Source organism: Hippocampus comes, unplaced genomic scaffold, assembly GCF_001891065.2.
Source record: "Hippocampus comes isolate QL1 unplaced genomic scaffold, H_comes_QL1_v1.1 scaffold190, whole genome shotgun sequence".
NCBI lineage: Eukaryota > Metazoa > Chordata > Actinopteri > Syngnathiformes > Syngnathidae > Hippocampus > Hippocampus comes.
Window position 1 is genome coordinate 383111 of NW_017805121.1, and position 11028 is coordinate 394138.

General features: G+C 53.6%; 1 protein-coding gene across 1 annotated transcript in view; it reads right to left on the reverse strand.

Moving 5' to 3' along the window:
* The window catches only part of znrf3 (zinc and ring finger 3), a 49876-nt gene that overhangs the window by 21604 nt on the left and 17244 nt on the right, over positions 1–11028 (reverse strand). Inside the window, 1 exon segment of the mRNA XM_019865931.1 lies at positions 329–451. Coding sequence (XP_019721490.1) covers positions 329–451 — 123 coding nt within the window.

Here is an 11028-nt window from a genome sequence, read left to right on the forward strand (position 1 = left end):
ACCGGGCTCGGGCACGGGGTCAAATTTTCAATGCTATTCTTGCAATTTCTGCTGTTGGTTATTCCAATGAACTCGATACATTCTAGTCAAATATTTCTTTTTTTGTATTTATCACAGAATAGGATCTTATTTTTGTTATGTCATGCGTAGTATTGGTTTTTTTCTATTGTTCAAATATTTTTGTAGAGAAGCACCATATTATAGGCCAACCTTAAAACCAGCCCCCCCCCCTCCCTCCGACACACATTTACGGTACTCCCCTCCCACATTTGGGGACGCTCGAGGCCTCCCACGCAGCAAAGTGCGTCCAGGCCGCGCCCGCCTTTACCTTTCCCAGCACGGTGAGACAACTGGGGTCCAGCTCCGGTTGCTCCAGCTTGACCACGCCCACCCAGCCGTACTCGTACAGGTCCTCCTCGTCGTTATTGTTACACAATCCCAACGGATGCATCTGGATGGGGCGGGGAAAAGAGAAGATCGGTTAGTGTCGACGCGTCTCCGAAATGTACACTCAGATGCTGCCGACTCGGTTTAGTGGAAGAGAACAGCGGGGGGGAATGCCGGCGCAGCACAACATTCTCCAAAACAGCATTTGTAGCCCCCCCCTGCATCTGAAACGGAACATTTGGTGGAGGCAAGTGGAATAGAAGGCAGGAGATTGAAGGCAAGGACTTGAGATCAATGCTAGCTTTGCTTGCTTCTTCATTTCACAAAATTCATTTGAAATGTTTAACTCGGTATTGGCGAGTAGAATTAGAATGCGGTGGACAGACCCAAAAAAAAAAAAAATTTCCAAAACAAAACATCGTCACCGTCCCCCGACCGGCCATTGCTGATGACCCCAGATACCCTTCCTCCCTGAGGTGACCCCTAACCTCTGACCCGGGTGCCGGTTAGCGCCCAATCCAAGCCAAGACTCGGCGATCAAGAACCTGACCTGAAGGGCCTTTGGGCCAATTACGGTCGAGGACTTTCGGAAGGGTGGCGCGCCATCAGGAAGGAATGCGTTGCGGGCTTCTACGATGATGAAAGCGGACGGGAATTTGTCACGCGTGACGAAAACGTTGCATCGCAGCGAGCGGAAGAACGCAAAATGGCCGCCCCCTGACGGGGATCAAAATGGGTGCAATTGGGGATGGATGAAAACCCACTTCCGTCCTTGCCTAATCCACTTTTTTTTTTTTTCTCGTCCCATCCGTGCCCATCTCTGCTGAGAACGCATTGTTTCACGGTCGCCATCCGCCAAGTATTTTGACAAGAAAAATGCAGGCGAGCGTCTGACGAACGGTTCGCAAACGGTTGCGTCCTTGAACAAACACTGACGAGAAGGCAAACCAACCCTTGCAAATGCGCGCCGCCGCGTGGGAGACGGGGGGGGGGGGGGGCGCGGGCGCGAGCGCTGCTTGTTCACTCCGCTTTGCTTTTGAACGCTTTCAACTCTCGCTCCGGAAAAACGCCGTTCGGCGTTGCGCTCTCGCTTGTGTGAAGCGCATTGAGTTGCCTTGTGCTTGAAATGAAAGAAAACGGCCTTGCCATTTCCACAGAATGTTCCGGAAGCCCCCCCGCCCCTTTTCACCAGAACACATCGAAGGATGTACGCTAGCGGTTAGCCAGAGCACACATTGGTGAGGATCTTTTCAGAGCGCGCTCTCCCCCTCGGACGGTGACAAAATTGAAAGGAAAGGCGGAGATCAAAGAGCAAGACGGCGCGTCGTCACCTGCCCCGCCCGCGCAAACACGTCGAGGAGGCGAATCTCGGTCAAGGCTCGAGAGGCAAGCGCTGCTCTTCGGAGCTTTTGGGAACAAGATGGCAGCGAGGGGAGCCCCGCCGGCGCCCCCCGCGTCCCGGACACTGGCGCATTGTGCGCCGACGGCCTTGGGAGGCGTCCGCCTGCCAAAATGGGCCAGCCTGCTTGTTGTTGGGGGAGCTTGTTGTTATTTTCGAGGCTGACTCTTCTCCGCGCAAGCGGGGGCCCTTTCCGAGTCGTCGGGACGCCGCGGCTGAAATGCTCGCCTGGGGGGGGTTTCTCAAACTTTTGACCCAGTGGCAGCCCAAAAACAAATGACACATTCATGAAGTTGCCCGATGACAAGACAAAAAAAACAATTTGAAAGATTAAGTTGTGATCCAACAAGTTCACAGCAACAAAAATGATCTGACGCTAAAGACAGGGTGCTACAAAAAAAAAAAAAACTCAAAACAATGAAGTTGCCATATGAAACGAACATCGAAAAATACGTTTTTGTTTTCATTTTTATTTCCTGAAAATATTGTGTCCATTTGAAATGGCGTTGGTTTTCGTTGACCCCGATAACCTTGCGCCCGCTCGAAGCAAGCGGAAGGACGTCGTCCGTCCGCGCCGATGCGGCTTGCTCGTCCTCATCTACCTTCTGACGAGACGGGTGGCAGCCACAAGGGGGCAGCTTTTGTCCTGCGCTGCCTGTTGGAGCGCCTCCGAGTATGAGTGTGCATGTGTGTGTGTGTGTGTGTGTGTGTGTGTGGGGGGGCTGGGAGGGGGGCAGCCTTTCGCATGAGTATCCCGTTTCGCAGGCCACACTCTCAATGTGATCCCGGCGGGGATTTCAAGTCCGCCAGGAGCCTGCCGGCCGACATCGGCAACTTGTCGCTCGTTCACGCCGGTGCCTGGCGAAGAACTTGCATGACTGCATGACTCAAGACTTGTCAAGGGGGCCCTAGTTCTCATACTTGGGGGGATTTGGGGGTTGGGGGGCTTGGAGGACATGAAAGCGCAAGTCACACTATTATTCTGTCCTCCTGTGACACAATTCATGGAGCTTTTGATGTGACCGCTCACGACTCGTTGTGAGCGGTCACCGCCGGCTCCTCCGGCCGGAACTCCTCCCACCGTCATCACCGAAGGTACAAGCCACCTGTCGCGTCAAGACGACACCATGGATGACTTTCATTTGAAAAAGACGCCATCCTCACTTGGTCACGCATGCACGCGCGACCTTTCGTGTGTGAAATGGATCTGTTGTTGTCCAACTGATGAAACGTCTCCTCTCATGTTTTAAGAAGCATCACACTGCACAGAACAAAGACGTTATTTTGTCGAGAGAAAGTTTGTCGGGCCCTCGACTGGTCACCGGCGCCGGTTCGCCGGGCGTAAGAATAAAGATACGCGTAAGTTCATCTTGGTGCCGGAGCAAGTCGAGTCGAGCGTGTTTGGGGGCCGCGTTGCGCTCATCTGGGCGCGCCGGTGCCCCCGACGCACCTGATAATTTGGCGACCGAAACTCGTCCGCGCTCGGCCCGAAAGCGGCCGCATTGGCATTTTTGTGCAGGGACGGACGGCGCTTTGGCTCGTCACGTTTGTGAATTTGTCCGACTCGCTGTGCCCCCCCCCGACGCATCTGCAAATTTGGTGACAAAACGCAGACTCGATTTGACACTGGCAAAAAGCAGGACGAATTTGAGGCGCAGGCACTCGAACACAATTTTGGTGTGTTTGATCGAGACGCGGGCAGACCGATGATGGGCGCTCGCTCCGCGGATGTGAGCGGTGAGCGTCATGCATTTCAATCACAAAGATGGCGCCGGCGTGGGACGATCCCTCGGAAGCATCATCGTCTTCAAAATAAGTCTTTTAAAAGCATCCCTGCCACTATTGTGTGTGCCCGTTGGCACCCACTGTGCTCCCGTGCCCCCATCCCTCTCCCCTCTCCGCACACACACACACACACACACACACACCATCCCACCCGGTCGAGTGTATTAAGTGTACGTTGATGGACGTGCGTATGCTTTGAGAAAGGTCCCCGAGATGAAAATGCATGATGGGTGGGGAAAGAAAGTCCACTGAAGTTTGTTTCCTGGGCGCGCTCGATCTGTGCACTTCTTTTTTGATGACTTAAGACTTGCTTCTTGGAACTCGGCCATTTCTCTCTCCACTTTATTCCCGTCATGTCGTCGGTTAAGTCTTGTCATTTTATATTTGGAGTTGGATTAGGGGAGTTCATCATTCGTATTTTTTATTTTTTATTATTTTTTTTTCGCTTCCCTTTGATTCGCTAAAAATCGGCGAGACAAATCATTCTGCAGTGGTCTCCAGAGTCGTGCATGGGTCTGGACACCGATGCTTTTCTTTGAAAAAAAAGAAGTCTTCAAGGCAGCGCACTGCGCCAATGCATTGCGCTTGTTTTGCCACCCGCCGGGGAGGGCCTTTGAACTCGGGGAAAGAGGAGGGGGGCATAAAAACTTCAGAGAAAGAACTCGCTGAATGGCACGGCCAGTTCAAGCGCGGCTTTTGCCGAAGCATGTCGCGTAACGTTCTGACTGGGCGGCACACGGCGTCCAAGGCAAACAAAAAAAAAAAAGAAAAGAGTGAGAGAGAGAGAGAGAGCGGCCGGCGGCAGATTTCCTCTTCTTCTTTTAGCGCCTCGCCTCCAAAGCAGGTTTTGCAAGATGTCCTGGCAGACAAAGTCAACTGAAGCAAAGTGTTGCGGATCACACGCACACAAGAACCTCGAGGAAGACAAACCTGGGCCCGGCGCCAGTCCTCGCGCCCACCTGCCTCCCCGGCCGGCGCCGTGTTTGAGCGCGGGGCGTGCGCTCCGAGCGCCCGTCTGCCGACGCCCCGCCGCTGACCCGCAGGTGACCGCACGGCTTTGCAAAGAAGACCCCCGGCTGACCCCTTCTCAGCTCCCTCGAAACACGGTGGCTTTGCTACACCCAGCACAGAATGTTTTCAATCCGTGGCTTGGACGGAAACATTTCAAAACTTTCAAGGCAACGACCAAAAAAAAAAAAAAAAAAAAAACAAAAAAAAAAAAACTTGAAGGGCAGAAGAATAGCTGTGCCGCAACTCATTCATGTTAGAGGACCGCAAATAGAAATAAATTTTGGTATGATAAGCAACAGTCCATCCATCCATTTTCCAATCCGCTTTATCCTCACGAGGGTCGCGTGGGTGCTGGAGCCTATCCCAGTTGTCTTCGGGGAGTAAGCGGGGGACACCCTGAACAGGTTGCCAGCCAATCGCAGGGATCACAGAGACAAACAACCATCCGCGCTCACACTCACACCTAGTGACAATTAAGAGTGTTCAATCAGCCTGCCATGCATGTTTTTTGGAATGTGGGAGGAAATCGGAGTACCCGGAGAAAACCCACGGGGACAACATGCAAACTCCACACAGGGAGGCCGGAGCTGGAATTGAACTGTGAGCGCTAACCACTCGACCACCGGGGCCGCTCATTAGCAACAGTGATAGAAATAAATATAAACACTTTCAAGTCTGACTAATGTGGAGAAGGCTCGTTGCACACTGGCCACTCACAAAATTGGCATTAAAGCATGTAGTAATACTACTCTTCCAGTACAGTATTTACTCCTTTTCAGCCAAGAAAGTGACTGTGCCAAAGTGCACGCGCATCCTCTCGAGAATGCTGGGAGTTCCTCTTCACCTCAGCGAATTCCTCTACACAACACAGCAAGAGGTAAACACATACGAGGGAACGTGTGAAGTCTCCTATGTGGTTCTCATACAGCAATGTGGTCTGGATGTAAAAAAAAAAAAAACAACAACAAAAAAACTTGAAACATGGAAGCGGCTTGGTTAGGTTCTGGGGTCGCTTTGCTCCTCCAGGCACACACCAATTCGCATGAAAGCATAATTGGGGAAGGTGTTTTTAAACTTACTGTCATAACATCAATGAAAAGGCCAACCTGCTTGCTAAAAATAGCGTTTGCTGGCTAAGTGTGTGTAGATTCCCAGTCAATCAGCAAAGGTGGAACGGAGGCAATGAGACCCGTCTTGTTCGTTGACTGGATTGTGTTTTTCTTGTTTCTCGAAAAGAGTTGAAAACCTGACAGCGCGCGTCAAAGCACAACAACATTCGAGGACGACTGAGGCATTCGGGAGCCAAATGAATCACCCGGCGTCCAAAAGCTTGAAACTGGAAGAGGGCTCGTTTATGTCTCCGGGGCCGCCCCGCGACGTCCGCCACAGAGTGCCTTGCTTGAATCTGAGCGCGGGAGAGTGAAATGGCGAGACGAGCGAGGCATTGCGAAGCGAGAATACCTGAACGCTCCAAGCGCGGAGGAAGCTCGGAGATGGCCCGGGGGTGCTTTGCTACATCCGGCGCAGAGGCTCGAGTGACAACTCCAGACTATGGAGGGCATCCTGGAGCCCAATGAGAAGTGAGCACCGAGTGTTGACACCGAGGGGCAGGGCCCGATACGACTTTCAACACAACGTTCGTTGGGTCTTGCGTATTCAACTTTCCCGTCCGAGACTCGCCCGGCCTGATACGCAGGCGCCATCGTGCACTCGCAACAAAGGAAAAGCACCCGTTTGAACCTCCCCGCTTGGCAGAGGTGGTAACCGTGTCCATCCAAATAAATGCGCACGAGGCAAACAAAGCCACGCCATCCGGCCGCAGGATGAAAGATCAGAGTCGCGCCGAAGAATCGGAAACAATGGCGGGCGCCAGCTACGGAGGCCTAATCATGTAATTGGAAGGCCAATTAACCTTCAAATGCAATCAGTGTCTCGCCCGCCGCCCAATAGCAACCTCCGCCTTCAAGCGGCGGCGCAAGCCGTGCCAAGTGCGGATGTCCGGACGCAGGCTGGCGCGAGGCGAAGTGACGACAAGCGCCAACGAAAATGGCAAAAGGGAAGCCGATGGCGGCCAAGTTTGACGGCGACACGTAAACCGCTCTCCTCGTCGGACGCCACCAAGATGACGGCCGAGGATTTGCGGAAGGGGAAAGTGAACAACGCATATGAGCTGCTGCCGTCGCGTGCGGGCGGGGCAGGGCGGGGCGGTGACGGTGGGCCGAAGTCGCAATGCGACTCCACCGGGTCAAATCGTGAACAAACGGAAATACGGCCGGCGTGCGAACCGGGAGGCGAGCCACCAAAAAGTCTCGAGAAGCCGAACGGATTCGGCGAGTCTGACATTGTGGTTGGCAGCCGTGCTTTGAGCCCAAATGCCCGAGAATTTCTTTTCAACATCAACCCCCGAAACAAACCAACAAAATCTGGTGAAGCCGAGTCGACAAAACGCAAGCAAGCGGTCCACCGTCTTCATTTCAGCCAGAAATTGATTTTTCGAGTTCAGCCATCGACTTCGTTTCACTTCGCAGCGTTCAATTTGATGGGCAATTCCATTGTGCGGAGAACCACAAAAAAATGTTTGTTTGTTTGTTTGAATTCTGAAAAATCCCGGCCCAAACACACACTTGGGGAAGTCGGCCGTTTTGGTTTCAAGCTGCCATCGGGGCTTCATCGTTTGGAATGACGACCAAATTCCTGAGCGCACTAAATTTGAGAGTTTTTGTCTTTGTGATGCGGTGACCCCCAAAACTCCCCCAAATCATCATGCTCATTGGCTCTTAATCCGCGACGCTGGAGAGGATCTCTTGTGAGCCCGTCGAGCGAACACGCCCTGTACGCGTTACAATGTCGCGCGTCTTGTTTGTTCATCCAAACAGATTGAAGGGGGATTTTCCCAATGACAAAATCGTCTTTGTGCCTTTGTTTGTCTCCCTCAACCGCCATCGCACGCGGCCAAAAACCGAGGTGCGCTTTGAGAGCCTGCGCTCCTTTTTCAAGAAATGGACATTTGCTGGCCTCGTGTCGGATATTCATGAGTCCCACAGTAGGAAGGGGAAGAAAAAAAACAAAACAAACACAAACAAAAAGCCGGCCGGGCCAATTTCAGCCCGCCCGTTGGAAAGAAACAGACATTTTTTTTCTTTTCCAAACGAGATCACCAGTCGCAAGTGTTGAAACGACTTTGAGAGCCCGCGCTGAAGCGAGTGCCGCCAAAGTCTTCCCTCGCGCCGTCGAGAAGTCGCCAATCACGAGTGAAAAGTTCGGTCGGGTACGTTTTTGCTCAGACTCCATCGCCGGAACGGTTCAGCGCTCTCTTTTTCGAATCGGCCTCGTCCGCTCGTCGTTTCTTTCGCCGCATCCCCTCGGCTCGAAGAGCGGCTTGGAAGAAGAGTTTGCGGAGATGACGTCAGCACGCTCGCGGTTTTCTGAGGGACGATCGCAAGGCGAATGACGACGGCATTTTGGGAACGCGAGCGAGATGGCCTTTGCTTGCAAAGTCGGTCAGGCAGACGCCGCCATCCAAACGCCGTGGAAATGGCTGGACGGATGGCTTCCCGAGCGTTGACCAAACGCAAACGGAAGAACGTCCCGTTCCGAAACGGCTGCTCTCAATGAGCAGATCGGCGAGAGTCAAAGCAAGTCGGCGGCGCTTCCCTCGCTGGAGGTCACGCGCAAGCCTCGGCCTGCGAGCCCGACAGGCAACAGAGGCGCGACGCCCTCCCCTCCCCTCCCCTCCCCTCCGTCGCCGCTCTTTTTTTTTCCCAGCGCCGGAGATCACTTCAAAGCGCGAGCCGGACGCCCGGGGGAGCGCGGCCGGGGGGATCCGGTTTCACGGGAGCGGCTGCTGGGAGGGCCGGCCCTACAGGTGGGGCCCTCGCCCTCGCCCTCGCCCTCGCCCTCGACCTCGCCGCTCCTCCTCCTGCAACACGAGCGTTGGAAAAAGGGATCCCGGCCGCGGCTGCTGGCCAACAATCGGCACTTCCTCTCTTTTGTCTTCTCCTTGGCGACCGCGGGGCCAATTAGCGAGGCTAGCGCCACGTCCGCTGTTTATTTTGGCAGTCCATATGTTCAAAGGGAGGGGAGGGGGGGGTCATTAAGAAAATATCGCTGAGGGAGGAGACTTTTTTGGCTTCAAGGTCCCCTTTTATCCTTAAGAAAGGTTTGATATCCTCTTATCGGTTTGGCAAGATCATTTGGGGTGAAAATGAGCAGGAAGTCCTTTTTCCAAGCAATTGAAACATTACGTTTCCTCACGAATATTCCAAAATTTGCTTTGCTTTTCTGCCAAATGTCGTCATTTGTCTCAGCCGCAAGATGTAGAAATGTAAAAAAGATGGACCATTCACTCCTGGTCCCAAGTGGATGCCGAGGGGCGGAGGGGGAAATGGAAAAAAAAAAAGATGCGTATGTCCGTGTCCTTCCAGTTTCACTTTCACCCAGAAAGTCTTTCCAAAATCAAATGAAAGCAAAAAGCCTCCGGTGGCGCGCGATCCGAACCGCCGGCAGTGGATGGCGGTCAGCGGGCTGCGACGGCAGCTGTTGCCAGATATCTCTCATCGCGATTGTCATTCCAAGTTGGTTTCACGGACGATTCGCCGACGGCACCGGCGGCGAACGGCGATCCGCGGCGCCGGGAGAAGCATTTCCAAACGCTACGCGCACATATGCTAGCGAAGCGAGGCGGGGATTTCCTTTCCACAACCTCACCAATTCTTGCGTGGGCCTCGTTTCTCTCTTTGATTCATGTTAGGGGGAAGTTGGTGGGTTGAAAAGTCAAACTCGGCTCCCAAAAGGTTGGGCACCGCCGGCATAAACGGTTACGGCCGCTCAGTAGGCTGCAGTAATAGCACGAGTCGCTCTTCGCAGAGGAGAAGCCATTTCGGCGGCAGAACGTACGAGGCCGTCAATGGCCGCTCCCTGCGATCTCAAGGCAGCCCCGCGCGTACTTTTGTTTGTGCGGTGGTGCGGCGTGAGAGTTTTCCCGTGTCAATGAGGTGCCGCCGATCAAAAACGCTTCAGAAACGCCGCCCTCGATGACGGTCTACTTTGGAATCCGTCTGGCTTGGGCGAACCCTCGCCATCGTCCACGTCCTGATCTGCGGCACGGGGCCGAATACTTGACAGCTTCAGCGCTGAGCACGACGCCCCGGCTTGGGACTCGGTGAGGTCGACGCCCAAAGCGTGAATGGCGCGCGCATGCGCCCACGTTGTGTCGGCACGCCCGCGCCCGCGCCCGCGCCTGCGCGCACTGTTTGCAGTCCCGCCTTGCGTCACTTTCAGCTCTCGGGGCTTTCAAATCCGGAGTGATACGAACAAAGGACAGGCCGGCAAAGTTCAAAGGTCGACGTTGGGCGGGATGCCAACATTTTTGGATGGAGAGGAGGAGGAGAAAGCAAGGAAGGCCCCCGAGCGGAGGTGGCAAAAGCAATCACACACACACACACACACACACACACACACACACACACACACACACACTTGCATTAAAAAAAAAAAGTCGGATTGCTCCAACTCTTCTACGGAAGCGCAGGCAGACATTTGTCACGGGCGGGAATGCGACAAGCCAGCTCACGAATCAACGACAAAACTATCAAGACTCAACAACAGTTTTTGTTTTTTTCCAATCTCTCTCGTCAGAGTCAACACAACCTGATTTTTCGGGGACCGAACAAGCTCGGTTTTGTTCTTGGAATCTGCAATCATACGAAACCATACGAGTCCCTCATTCACTTTTGACTAGGACCGGACAGATATGGATTTTTTTGTTTTGTTTTTTGTCAGGCCGATCCCCTCTCCGATCGTTGGCAGAGTGAAATTCTGTCGCTTACAACAACAAAGATGATCACACGATGAGCGGTTCGGAGAAATTTCGAAATAATCCTGTCGATGGAGGTGGTCGAAATAGCGCCCCCTTCAGTCGAGCTGTCCCGGTGATCGCAAATCAGGGCCGATCACATTCGTTGCATCTATATCGGCGGAGCAACTTTTTTTGTTTGTCTTTGCCAGGCTCGCTCGCGCTGCATTCCGGCCGCCGTCTTCTGTCCCGGCCAGCGCCTTTGTCCCGCGACGCTTGCGTGCGAAAAGGGCCGCGAGCTTGCTCGCGACGGACGCCGCTCTTGAAGGAAAAAGAGGCACGGGGCGAGATGCGGAAATATTTTGCTCCCGCGGACGCCAGTCGGCACGAGCCCAAAGCTGCGACAAGATACACAGCCCGTGCATCCGGCGGGAGACGTTCAAAGAACTTTCTTTTCAGGAGAAGAAATGATTTCAACCTACTTGGACTTCTATCGCGGATTTCACGAGACGACACTCGCTACGAGAGAAATCAAATCAAATCGGAATTCCAAGACATGGGCGGAGTGGTTGGGGGGTTGCTCTACCAGCAAATGGCTTCTGTCAAAATCAGCATCGGTCTTCGTTTTCTTGCTTTTTTTTTTTTTCGGGGG